Source organism: Glycine soja, chromosome 1, assembly GCF_004193775.1.
Source record: "Glycine soja cultivar W05 chromosome 1, ASM419377v2, whole genome shotgun sequence".
NCBI lineage: Eukaryota > Viridiplantae > Streptophyta > Magnoliopsida > Fabales > Fabaceae > Glycine > Glycine soja.
This window is the reverse complement of record NC_041002.1, coordinates 53,582,785-53,596,835: the sequence shown is the minus strand read 5'-3', so window position 1 is coordinate 53,596,835 and position 14,051 is coordinate 53,582,785. Positions and strand designations below refer to the sequence as shown.

Here is a 14,051-nt window from a genome sequence, read left to right as displayed (position 1 = left end):
TTTATAAGTTATATAACTATTTAAAAATTTATATACATTTACCTCTTAATTTTAATTATTTAAATATCGTTCATATTTTTTTTCAATAACAATCGTATTTGTTAAGAACAACCACTGATCGAAGTCAGAAGACATCTTACGCATGAGTCAGGAAAAAAGAGATAAATGGAGAAGAAATCAGATTAGCCCCCACAAATCACAATCCTCCAGCTATCTATGAAAGGGGGATAAATGGATGTTTCACAACATTGACATATGTGTATCTATATCTATATACATATACACTTACCATGAGAATTTTATAAATGAACGACAAAAGAAAAAAAATTCTAATTCCTTCATAGATGAACACCTTCTGTAACGGTTTATATAAACATACAATAGATGAAGAAAAAAGCAAAAGATAATTTCAATCAGCAGTTACTATTCTCAACAGTATTAGCTAATTACAGCTTAATTTTCCCTAGCTAGCTAGACGCATCGCCCTCAACCAAAAAAATACAATGGTTGTGGGAAATAACTCTTGCCTTTTTAACCTCTTCGCCCCGAATGAATAGTGAAAACCTAACCACAATAATCAACATGCTGCTGAAGGATTGGCGAAGGGGTTATAGAAGTGAGGCTTGGGAGCCATGGAGAAGGGGCTTTTATTCGAACCGTTATCGTTAACGCCACCGAGCCTGTCGCAAGAAGGGCACATGGTGAGTGTGGCAGCAGGCATAGGCATGTACAAGGGTTGAGCTAGTTTCAGTGCCTTCAGCTCTTGCAGCTCCTTCTTTAACCTCCTGTTTTCGTCCTTCAATGTTTCACAGCATTTCTTTAAGAACTCACAGTCCACCTCCGTTTGCTTCAGCTTTGTTCTGCAACACACACCCCAAAATCTTAATATACCACAAAGTCATGTTATTATCTTATGAATTTATCAAACTTGTGAACCACACAAATTCAATATTAATAAGCCTTTCTAATTAGACAACAACCAGCAAATGATTGTAGGTGTTAATTAATTAATTAAATTGTTTAATATTTGTAGAACTAAAGCTTTATCGTTCCACACGTACGGATATTATTAATTTGTGCTTGATAATTATACATACATACATATATATATATATATATATATATATATATATATATTATGCTTCTTTTTAATTATATACATGAACACGTAGTTAATAAAACATTTTTTGTGGTGCTGTTTGATGTACCTGGCTCTCCGATTCTGGAACCACACTTCAACTTGTCGAGGCCGGAGATTTAACCGTCTGGCTAAAGCTTGTTTCTGTTTCTGTAAATTCAATAGAAGAAAGTAATACTAATTAAATTTTGCACTAAATAAATAGAGAGCGGATATAGAGATTAAAAAGCAATTAATTACTTACGGGGTTGAGAGTGCTGTGTTGTTTGAAGCTCTCTTCTAGCAGTGCAGATTGTTCTTTGGTGAGTCTGAGCTTCTTTCTAGCATTGGTTCCATCTTCGTCTTCGTCGCTGACTCTTGAAGAAACCCTCTCTTCTGCCTCTACCTCTATGTCTTCACAGCTAAGATCTCTCTCCCTCTTAACGACCCTCCCAGTTGAGAAAGACGAAACAACGCTGTGAGGTGATGTCTGTCGAGACAACTCAAGAGGGTCCTCACAATAAACGTTATTTCTAAGCACTTGCTTGGTCACGTGGTAACTCTCACCGGACAGGCCCAACGTTAGAGACGGTTCATTGGGGGGATAAGGTTTCGTTGGCGTTGGCTTAATAACACAAAGATGATGATCATCATCAGGCTTGGTGGATTGAGTGGTTTCCTTTACAGTAGCAGTCAAAGAAAGCCCTAGAACGAGGTGAAGGCCTGAGCTATTGGCATCCTGGTCAAGACCCATTTCAGAGAATAAAACGGTGGGTTTGGGGGGGAGAGATAGAGGTACGTATCAGTTAGAAAATTATGGATGGTGTGTGGTGGTTTAAAGGCTCATGGGATTGAAAGGGTCTTAAGAAGAAGAGAGAGGGAATGAATAGGACCTTTTGTGGGGGCGTTGGGTGGGTGGGTGGGTAGCTATGATTATTGTTAATCAAAGGAAGGAATGAGTAGAGAAACGAATCTTGATATATATTGGAAAGAAAAAAGTTACACAAACATCCAAACAGTGTTTATATCTCCATTAGCCATCCTTTTAAATATATTATTTTATTATTTCAATTAGCCATCCTTTATTATTTCAGGTGTTGGGTGGGGGTATGATACACGTACACCGTACGTGTATCACTGCCCTATTGGAAATAATGAAAGTCGGTGTACGTGTATCACTGCCCTATTGGAAATAATGAAAGTCCCTTGTAGTATATCTCTTGTTGCTTAGGTTGACCATACATTTGAGCCCAAGTAGTACTGTTACGTCCATTATAATTATAATAACAGACAAAATTGGAAAATCCCTTCTCTCCAATTCCTGCGATTCTACAGTGCACACATGAACCTGGTTACCATCGCTACCAAAGGGTGTACCATATATACATATATACTATTAACACACTTTCTTTACCTATATATGCTTCCTTTCGTATGTAGTAGTTTCACTTTACATATTGTACCAATTATTGGCCCCCTTTAGTCCTGCTTTACTCGTGTCCCAGCAGCTTTTATTTATTTATTTCTCTTTTTTTCTCTCCTACGTTTATTCATTTTCTCATCATTGTTCTTTGCATTTAATTTATTTTCCACGTTACCCCTCCCCACCTCACTCTCACGCCCACACATAATAATATAAATGATAAATTGTCCCTGCATATATGCAGTGGCACGTATACAAAAGATTTTTTCTTAAGTTATTTCGAAAGTTTTAAATATAACGCAAAAGCCAAAAATGAAGACATGATTGGGAATAGGTGTATAATATAGTATGTATGCGTCACAAAGTTTTGTAACTATAACAGACCCACATGAACTGTCTCCCACTTCATGCCTGGTTGAACTAGTTAGAGATGGGTACCATGTCGCTTTGCTTACCAATCTTTCATACTTTTTAATGAATTAGGAATGCGAGGGACTGTGGTTGGGCCTTTTTTCTCTAGCTTATAATGAATGTGGAAAGATTAGAAAGGGATGTGCACTATTTGTTTTTGTTTCCAATAGAAAATGAGATAAAAGTAGGTATAAGACACAAATGGAGTTTCAAAGAGTTAATGGTGCCAGAATGTGATTCATCAACAAGAATCCGTATCTTTGCTTAACTAGAAAGTTGACGTGGAGTGTTTGGGACCTACTTTTCTGTATTAGTACTATAAGCACTTCCAATAATGCATTGTCGGCGATGCTGAGCAGAAGTTAGGTCACCCATTATTAATGATAAACCTAAAACAATTAGTCAGGAAATAACGGCGTTATTACCACCATGCTTTTACTGCACTAGCTACTTGCCACACATCATCAAAAAAAATAAAAAATTATCTAGTTTTATTTTCATGGATATTTAGCATGCATCTCTCCTTAGTTAATTAAAATAAATATATGGACCACTCATTAATTGTTGATCATAATGGAATGCATGATAAACATTTTTTTGGTGTAGAATGCATGATAAACATGTTCTCACTGAATGTAATAGGAAAAAAAAAACAAAGGGAAAATATCATCATTAAGCTGCTTAATTAAGTGCTAATTAATTGGGAATTGGATTAATTTAAACTAGAATTGATCCTTTTTATTAAACCAACAAGGATTCAAGGAAATAATCAATTAATTGAGCAGGATGTTCGATGGGAATAAACTCTCGCATCTTTAGTTTAACTTTAATTGGATGCATCATCATGGTTACACAAAAAGTGGGCGGGGGCAAATGATTATTTTGAAAATAAGAATGCAAGTTGTTTTGCTTTTCGGTACCTGAATCTAATTCCAATCTCCTCTTCGATCACAACAAGGTCAGAAAGCGAGGGGAACACCCTTTTTTTATTTTATTTTTAATGCAGAAAACACGACCTCTCAATTTTCAAACAACAAATAATAGTAAGTTATGCGTGTGTTTATTTACTTACTTTTTGTGTAGGGCATAAGAAATTGTATCTTAGAAGCTTTTAGGCTGAGCGGGTATTTTTGTAGGACGAACTTACCATTTAATTTATTGCGTCATGGATAGGTATTTCTGACGTCAGGTAACTATTTTATTTATTTTAAAAGAAAATAAAATATAAATTGCAAAGAAGGATAGTTCTGCAGCCTACGTACAACACCACAACAACTTTAATTGGTTTGCTTAAAAAAGAAACTCCATTGATTAAAGATATAAGAAAGGCCATAAAACCACAATATTTGAGAGGTGTTCAATGGACTAGATAGATTCTGACAAACATGATAATTCAAATTAAATTAATTAAATTAGTTTAATTAATTGATTTGCTTTACTTTAAACTAAAATTAAATTAATTGTAATCTGATTAAGCTATTTGAATTTAATTTTTTTATTTTAATCTGAATTCATCCAACCATTTGATAATTTTTAAATATTTAAAATTTAAATTTTATATTTTAAATAAGTATTTAAACTTCTGCTTTATTTTTGTCCTTTTTCCAACACTTTTATTTAGTCTTATTGATTTTTTTTAGATAATTTTGTTTATCCAGTTTCATTACTATATTCTAAAAAAAAAGATATTAATAATTAAGACATGTAAATTCATAATTGTAAAAAAACATATAAATTAAAAATAATATCAGTATTATAATTGATTTAATTATTTTAAATTAAATTAATCTTCATTGAATTGATTTAATATGAGTTAACTAAAACAATCTAATTAAATATTATCAGTTGAACTTTTATTTTATCCTAAACAAAAAACTAAATTAAGCTGTGGATCCTTCTGGACTATATGTTTATCATTGAACGAGTAAGATAATCATGTTTGATGTACCAAATATTTCTGAACAGGATTATGCAGAGCTTTTGTCAGCAAGTGGCTGAATACCAAAAAATAAAGTAGATGAGTAACCGCTGCTTTTGTTTTGATTTGGGACCCAACAGAAGTAGATAGAATTTGACTTTGAAACAGTGAACAAATTAAAATTCTAAAGGCAGTGGGAAATGGTTTTATACATGATGAACGTGAACAATTGAAAATGAGGCGGGATGATTAATATTTTATATGTGTGTATATATATATATATATATATATATAGTACATAGTATATAACAGGTATTATCCTCCGAAATAAGTTAGAGTAGCTTAATGATCACAATATTCATATATATGAGCGTGGTATTGGCATTAATCAAATCACTAGTTTAAGCAATATGCTGATTCCACATCACATCCACAGAAGCACAACAAAGTGGCATAAAACCCAACAAAACCAGTGGAGGTTATCGAGTCATCTCCACCGTCAAGAAAATGTGTAGATAATTAGTAAAACTGTAAGAAAGGAAAGAAAGAAACAGGTGGCGAGCGAAGATGGGGGCACAAGGAGAGTGTACGGGGCAGAGACACATGGGTCCACCAATGATTTGGTATGATGGGCATTTGATTCCGTGGGAGGTAGCTAGATGATTGTGGAGCGTAGAAAGTCGATAGAGGGATCAGAGATGAGAATTTAAGATAAGGTTTTGGTGATGTTTGTTTGTTCCTGCCTTTAAGGCCAACCGACCATGTTGCTTTCTCGGTGTGTTCTTCTCTTCTTCTTTAGGGTTTTCTTTTCTTTTTCTTCTTCAATTTTCAAGTATATGTCTCAGCTCAGCGTGCGTACCAAATGTCCTATTCAAGGAAACAATGGCTTACTCAGCCTCTGTACTACACTGAAGGGTCCACTAAGCAGTAGTGGCACACTATGCCGGTTGCCACACGTCTTAGCCCTAACATTATTTGATACCCCTCTTCTTCTCTTCTCATGTCCATTCAATTTTTATTTGTTTTTACACATTGTTTCCATAGATGTCAAGTCCCGGATCATTCTTTAATCTGTTAAGAGTTAGAATATATAACAAGAACCACGAGATTTAATTCCTAACAAAATATTCTCTCTACCTCCTTTCTTATCCTCCCTATTCTTCCTCTAGATAATAAAAGAAGGTTTGAATGATAACAAAAAGGTAAAAAAAAATGGAAATTTTAAAAATAACGTTGTATAATTAATGAAAAATAGGAGGAAAAAAAGAATAGAAAATTCAAGAAACAAAAATATCTATTTTAAGGTTTTTATTTATTTTGAATTTAAAAAAATTTCTCTTTTCATTTAAACAGAGTATAGAATCCAGAATATACCGTAAAAATATTTAAAAAGAAATGAAATAAAATGTAATTAAAATATAAAATTAAATAAATATAAAGTAATGTGTATATTGCTATTTATTACACTATTATTCTCTAATTTCAGTCTGTAAAGTAAACCATTTCAGTTCGAATGGATTTAAATTAATGCGGATATAAAACTAGCTATGCACATGTAAGTTGGTGTATAATATGCATAATAAAGTAATAATCTACAAACTTGATTTTAATTCGTTAATGAGGTTCTCATGTATTATATTAATTATAACAAACATATAAATCATATAGAAACATATGGCTATTTAAAATATTTAACTAAAAAACAATTTAATTAATAATATGTTATTTATATTTGGATTGAGAAATCAGATTATTAGTTTGTCTGACAGAATCTATACGCGTATTTGGAAACAAGTTTAAAGAGGATAAAACATGTCTCAATTTAGCGTTTGATGTAAAAGTTAATTACTGTGAGAAGTATTAATAGAGATGCTTGTATATGAAGTTTCGGACGTGGTTTCAAGCATAGCCTCTCTCTCTATAGACCAATTTAGGGTTGATTTGCCTTTAAGATTACTACACGTTTAGTATTTAACTCAGATTCGTTGAATCATATATCAAAGTACACATACTAATTTAAACATTCTTGCTATACTATTTATAAGAGGAAAATGGCTTATGGTAATATAATTTATATTCCTTTTGACCTCGCTTAATATTTTTTATTGCATTAATTAAGTTAATTGGTTAAATTATGAGATGAATTGTGAGTGTTTTTAATTCGATTTTCAATAATTGTATTTTATTTTTTATCCACTTCTCCTTTTCTCTTGTACTAGTAAGATTTATTAATTATAAATCATTCCGAATTATATATATATATATATATATAAAAACAGTACCAGATATAGTAATACTAGCTTGAAGCGAAGCGGCGCTAGCCGGCTATGGACGTGACCACGGTGTTCCTGCAGCTCCTTAAAAAGTGGATATAGAATATTACTCTAGTTAAAAAGTACAAACACATATAAGTGGGCCTTATCTGAAAAACTAGTTGATAAAAGTTTATCTGATTATATATATGCCTTTGCAAGTAGAACTGAGAATATTCGAGGGAAAGGACAACATAAAGGAGAGTTTTGAGTTGCTCCTAAATTGCATATTTCTTTTAGAGCTCTATATTATGAAATGTACAATACCTTTATAGTATTAAAAATATAAAGATAAGAAGTAATAATGTAATTCATGTTCATGTAATTGAAATGATGCAGATTTAGCCTATTAAGGATTGATGAAAATTAGTACTCTGAGATACTTGTTAAAGAATTAGAAGTAAAAAAAATCTATTGAAAAGTGTTATTAATACATGTTCATCATGATTTTCAGTATATTTTTTTATTAAAAAAATATATTTATTGATTCTTTAATCAATATCTTAAAAATGCTGATTTGTCAGTCTCTTAAAGATTTAGTATCTCTTTTCCTATGTTAGATGTTATTTCAAAAACTGATTTTTTAAAATTGTTATTATATTTAATAAAAATCGATGGAAACCTAAAAGTTAAGGATGAAACATAATGGTAATTAGAGACTGCCCCTTGAAAGAAAGATAAGCATTTAATCCTTGTAGATGGTGTTTTTAGAAATACTCCAACTATATAGTTCTTCTGGAAAAGAACCAAAATTGAAGAAGATTTGATTCCTATATTCTGAGTAATACAGGTAACAATAGACATTATATAGTGTTTTCTTTCGAGGTATTTTTCATATATGATAATTTTATTTAAGAACGATGAAATTATTATAAACTATACTTTTTTTAAAATATTTAATTTAACTGAATTCAGAATTTGAATTCAAAACTTTTTTTTTTATAAATTTAGATTGTCTGATCAACTCAATTTTATAAAGAATTGACTCGTATATATACACACATAAACACTCATTCCTAAAGATTTAGTGCTTATATATAGAGTTGTGGACTGTTTAACCGAGATAGGTGATTATGATAATGGCACTTAAACACTTATGTCTTATTGGATTAGTACTTATGGGATTGTGGATCATCCGATCAATTGATCAGTGCTATGAATGGTCGACTCCTACATACACATTTAAACACTCGATCACATCTAAAAGCTTAGTTCTTAATGGGTTGTGAATCCTCTAATCGACTATGTCATACCAAAAGATCGATTCATATGTATACTCTTAAGCACTCATGTCTAAAGTCTTAGTGCTTGATAGGTCTTGTATAGTCAACCAAGATCGCTCTACAAAGACTGTTTAATGTTGAGAATATTGGACCGATCACACTAAAACCAATTGGTCCTCTAATATCAAACCTCAAATCACCTTAGATCCAGTCACATCCCATAAATAAGAGTGACCCCTCTTGTTATCACAAGTTCACATAGAGCCTCTGATTTTGCGGCCTCCAAAATCCGAACATGAACAAAATTAAAACAATCTCAATTAATTGATCACACGCTGAGATAGCATTATGTAGTTTTGATGGAGCTAGCTAGTTGGGTATTTCGAGTCGTGAAGGGGGGAGCATCGAACAAACGCACCGACAATAGATAAAGCACAAAAGGTTTTAGGTTGCCCCACTCCAAGTCTCTTTTGTAAGACTTGCACACATAACCATGATGCTTGCGTTTAAAAGAAGTGAAAAGCAGAGAGAGCCATGTCACACCTCCACTTCGCAGCACTATGTGTGTGAGTGTCAAGATTCAAGAACATAGAATTAAGGAAAGAATTTTATAACAGGGTCCCACGGAAAGGGACACTTTGAGAGGTGGATATATCATCATGTAAACATAGTCCAAAAAATTAAAAAGATTGACATGGTTACATATATAGATACTAGATAGGGGGGTGAGGAGCAAAAACAGTTGGAATGCTTTGCCGGTTATATTGTGACACAAAGTTAAGGCAGCAGGGCCCCATTGAGCGCAAACGGCGCATATTATAGGAGGCCCTCACACAGTCGCAGAGAAGCTGGGCATAGTTGGATATTATTGTCCGTGGATGAGTTAACAAGGTTTGGGGATATGAATATATATGAACAACATCTTAGGCGCATGCATGCTCCACCATCATAAAATGGGGCAATATTAAAGATTTGCAAAATGTTTATTTTAAATATAGGATGAGTTTTTTTAACTTAAAAAATATAACTTTAAAATAAGTATTTTTTAAGAAATAAATAAGATTTTTTCATTGAAATAAACAAAAAATTTTATTTTTTAAAACAAAAGTAATTTAACCAAACATACTAAAAAAATAGAATTTTTTTTATTTTATTATAAAAAGTGCTTAGTACAACAACATAATAGCTCTTGTATTTTTTATTATATTAAACTAATTATCCATTACAGATTACACAATGCAAGGTAAAGTAATAATAATGAGTAGTTTATAATATAATACTAAAGAATGATATCATAATATATATACTTGCTTTGTGTAAAAAAAATTCCAAAGCATCTCGTAACCGAAGATTAGATACTAATCTTTTAAGATATAATGAAATCTATTTAAATAGCTATTATCTTGTTTTATGAACTTGTAGATTAAAATTATCATTTCATAATTAAAAGACATGATTATCTATCGATAAAGACGTCGTGTTGGTGCTTCATAATCATATAACAATTATGGACAACATATTTGCACTAAACATATATTTAGATTATGCATTGGACTAAGCATTCAACTATGCTCTAAAAAAACTAGATGAAAAGTTTAAGTCAACTTTATGTTTTTCATATATTTATGCATAAAAGTTGTAGGCAGCAAAAATAAGACATGTATAAAAATATAATGCTCTACGATTTTCATTAAGCTATCCAATTGTTTTTGAAGTATTATTAAAGAATTAACATAAAAAAGTATGAGTATTAAGAATTTAAATTAGAGAGTAGCTTTTTTTATGTCTTTTTAATTTCTCCCAGACTAATCTATCTATTTTTTTAAAAAAATTCTATATGATTCCTCACTTATTTTGTATTAAAAAAATTTGAGACTGTTGGGTACCCCACCCACAATATTAATTAATGACTCCATTTTCTTTCGTGCGTTGCTCAACAAAAGTGGGTCAGGACTCAGGATGGAGAGGATGATACATAAGAGACAAGATAAATCTTCATCATTTGGGAGCAGACCCGTGGCCATGGCATTCAATTATTTTCAATCTGAATTCTATTGCACACTGTTCTGAAATTATGGTTAAGAGGAAGTTCAATTAACTTTATTGTTCTAGGTATTGTGGAAGAAGTTGTAATGAATAGGAGGTTTGGATGCAATTTTTGGTGCATTTAATTTAAAATGTGTAATTTTGTTATCTAAATTTTTTTAAAGTTTTTTGTTATCTAAACTTTTAAAAAAATTATTTATATATTATAGCTCGGTGTGAAACGGGACAATCAAACGCAAGAGGAAACAATAGAACATGGGACTTTTGTTTCAGACATTATTTTCTGATGGGCTAACTCAAGAAGTCAGAAAGATAGATGATTACTTGATTAGATGGAGTGATGACCCAATTCTATGCCATATTAATATTGAAGGCGATTAGGAGTACACGGTTTAAACCAAGTCTTGAGAAGTATAATTTTTTTTTCTTAATTACTATTTTATTCATTGAATTTGGGAGGTATATCTTTTTACTATTTCAAATTTAAAAATATTTTTTCTCTAAATTTTAATAAATTATTTTTTAGTATCTCGCATACTAAATTGACACTTTTGATAATTTTTAATATTTTATAATAATTTTAAAATACAAATTCTAGCCAACTAAAATATAAAAATTAATTTATGATAACTAAACATGCATATGTAAATAAATCTTTAGCATTTTATTCCTATACTCTTCTTATGTTAATAGTTTTAGATGTTTAATTTCCATCAAATAGCAATGTTAGCAGATAGCAAAGCAGTTATGCTCACAGTATAATTTATCACGTCCTTAAACAGTCTGATGGAATAATTATATGTAATTTCTTTATAACAGTATTTTTAATTCATAACTTATTCAGACCAATTAATAGAGGTGTGAACAATCTGATTTATCATGAATTTGATCTTGGCTAGAAAATTGAAACTTTTTATGATATTGGACAAATTATAATCCGACTTACTTAACCGTCAATCAGGTAACTTCTAGTGGATTTGAGCTAGATGAGCTCATTTAATCCGATTAAACTAAAAATTGATATTTTTTAATTCTAGTTTTAAAATTTTAATATAGTTGAACTATGAATAATGTTTAAATAATTGAATTTTATTTTAAGATTTTTTAATAATATTTACGTATTTGAGACATTTAAATGATTAATTGAATAATAATATTAGATATTTGAATGAATATCTGAGTACTTTGCTTATTATTTATATTTATATTTGAATCATTTGAATTAATAAATGTTTTTTATGAAAAAATATATAATTTTTTTAAAAAATAAATTAATTTTTTATTTGAGATTTATTTTTATTTTTATAAATTTGATGAACCAATTACCTAATTCATCACCAACCCATATTAGACTAAATCGAATTGAATTTTTATGAGACCTCTATCAATTGATAATATCTAACTGATTAATTAGAAATATAAAATAAAATACACACAAAATTTTTTCATCAAATTCTTTGATGAGTCACAAATCTAAACTGAGAACTTAGTTGTTATGTTAAAGTTGTTCCTTAATAATAAAAACTAAAATTGTTAAGCAAAAATATAATTAAAAAAACACTAAAAAAATTAGAGAATAAAAGAAAAAAATATTAAACTAAAAAATTAACAAAGCTGAAAAGTGCGACCGTTACGTTTCGAGAGGACCGAGGAACGGGGTAGAAGCGTGACTCGTGAATGAGCACTGCGCGCTTTGTGATTGACTGGGTAACTCAGTCCAAAGTCTTGACTAAAAAATCCGCTTCAGTGTGTTCGTACTCTTTTGGTGGGGAGGGAGAAAGACAAAGCGCGAAAGAAGATAGTCTTAACAGAACTGTACAGTACCAGTTGAAAGAAGCAAAGCAATTAGCGAGGCGGTGCCGGTGATCGGCGATGGCGATACCGATCACTCCTGATTCTGCAACACCTGCTTCGAGAACCCCTCCTCCCGAAGACGAAGAGATCTGGAAGCGTCTTAAACAAGCTGGCTTCGATTAGAATTCCATTCAACACAAAGATAAGGCCTCGCTTGTTGCCCATATCGCCATGCTTTTCTTTTATGCTTATGCCTAAAACAGTTTCAAGACTCAGGTTCGTAGACGTATGAGTAGTTATCATGCCAAAGATCAAAGAATCCTAAATGTGGTTCTGGGAAGTAATGGCGTGTTATTTATAACGTAAATTTGTTGGACTTCATAACTAGTAATGGTTAGTCAGCGAATTGCACATTATTTTTAATGAGACAAGGGAAATTAGGTGTTGTGTTCGGAATCCTAAGTTGAATAGGATATGTAAACGAGGAGCAATTCATATTTCATTATTAATTTTTTAGATTGAATTAGACTTAAAATCCAAATTATAAGATGATATTAAAATTTATCTTAATGATTGTTGTTGAATTTGTTAAACCACCTCTAATGAAGCTGTTATTAGATCAGTCATAGATATTTAATCTTATAAATTTCACACTCAAGATATCTTGTTCTTGTGTGTTAAAGATCCCATATTAATTAAGAGATATAACTAAAATAATTTATATAAGTAAAAAACAACTTTTATCTTATGAGTTAATTTTAAGATTCAATGGGTCTCAAAACCCAAATTATAAGATTAAGCAAATTGTGCTATTCTTTGTTCTTTTATAAAGTCCTCTGCCTCGTAGCATATACTATATTAATGTTATTTTTGGTCCTTGGCCGACTCAAATGATTCTATAGGAATTTTTTTGGTATCATTTAAACAGTTGTGGCATAATCATTATTTCTCAGATGGTTGGCAACTTAGCATCAATCACTTGCAAAGCAAGCTCTGAAAAGTGGGTCGATTCTTAATTTGCTATTGAGTCCTGCAATATAGTTTGTTATCATTCAAATTAACCTTGTTTACATCAATTGAATTGCATTTTCAGGTGAATACGGCATAAAAGGTCCGCGGTTACTTTGATACAATAGTTGTGTCGCCTTATGCAAGTGACAGTGAAACTCATTTTTACCTTCTTGCTTTCAGCCTTTCACTTTGTACTAACCTGTATTTTACATAGATATATGATCAACTACACCATATGGGCTGTCTCATCTTCGAGAGAAAGGAATTGGCTTCCAAGTATGAGCAAGTTAAGGCTTCGATTGATTCATCCGAGTTTATGTGTAAGCATGATTCAACCATGACTTTGTCTGCACTAATTGAAGCAAGGAAACGGGAAGAAAGCTTGAAGAAGGCAGTAGGAGTCACAGAGGCATGCATAGTAAGTGTAAGCTTGTTGAATACAGTTTTTGATTTCGTATAAATTGGCCTTTTCCTTCCTAAATGTTTGTGTATTTACTCTAGCTTGAGTATTTTATGGATTCTGGAGCTTGAGAAGGCCTTGCTTGAGATGCGTACTGAATGTGTTGTGTTAGCTTATGGACAAGTGTATCAATTTTATTACAAATAATATAGATTAAAATGAAAATTCAAGTATCGAATTCAGAGAGATTTTGATTGGTTGTATTTAAATAATGCAAACTCAATTATTAAGCAATAAAAAGAAATAAAAGGAGAAAAAAATAAAGGATTGTGAATGTGAAAATTAGGGGTAAAAAAAAAAAAGAAAAAAATAACGAGAGGTAAACAATAATTTAAA

General features: G+C 31.2%; 1 protein-coding gene and 1 long non-coding RNA gene across 2 annotated transcripts; one reads left to right on the top strand and one right to left on the bottom strand.

Annotated features, from left to right (window-relative positions):
- Window positions 1–306: 306 nt before the first annotated feature.
- On the bottom strand, window positions 307–2,052 carry LOC114422635 (homeobox-leucine zipper protein HAT22-like). The gene is made up of 3 exons (XM_028389101.1): window positions 1,383–2,052; window positions 1,209–1,288; window positions 307–860 (listed from the first exon to the last, which is right to left on the bottom strand). Exons 1-3 carry the CDS (start codon window positions 1,869–1,871, stop codon window positions 578–580), a joined length of 852 nt encoding a protein of 283 aa, XP_028244902.1. The 5' UTR covers window positions 1,872–2,052; the 3' UTR covers window positions 307–577.
- A 10,935-nt stretch (window positions 2,053–12,987) lies between these two features.
- On the top strand, window positions 12,988–13,809 carry LOC114405816. Its single transcript, XR_003665301.1, has 2 exons — window positions 12,988–13,355; window positions 13,470–13,809. It is a non-coding gene; the product is annotated as an uncharacterized LOC114405816 (long non-coding RNA).
- Window positions 13,810–14,051: the final 242 nt, after the last annotated feature.

Coding starts and splice junctions, on each gene's coding strand:
- LOC114422635 (XM_028389101.1), bottom strand. CDS start 1,871: ATGGGTCTTGACCAGGATGCCAATAGCTCAGGCCTTCACCTCGTTCTA. Junction 1,289..1,382: donor AACACAGCACTCTCAACCCC/GTAAGTAATTAA, acceptor TTGAATTTACAG/AAACAGAAACAAGCTTTAGC. Junction 861..1,208: donor TTCCAGAATCGGAGAGCCAG/GTACATCAAACA, acceptor TGTGTGTTGCAG/AACAAAGCTGAAGCAAACGG.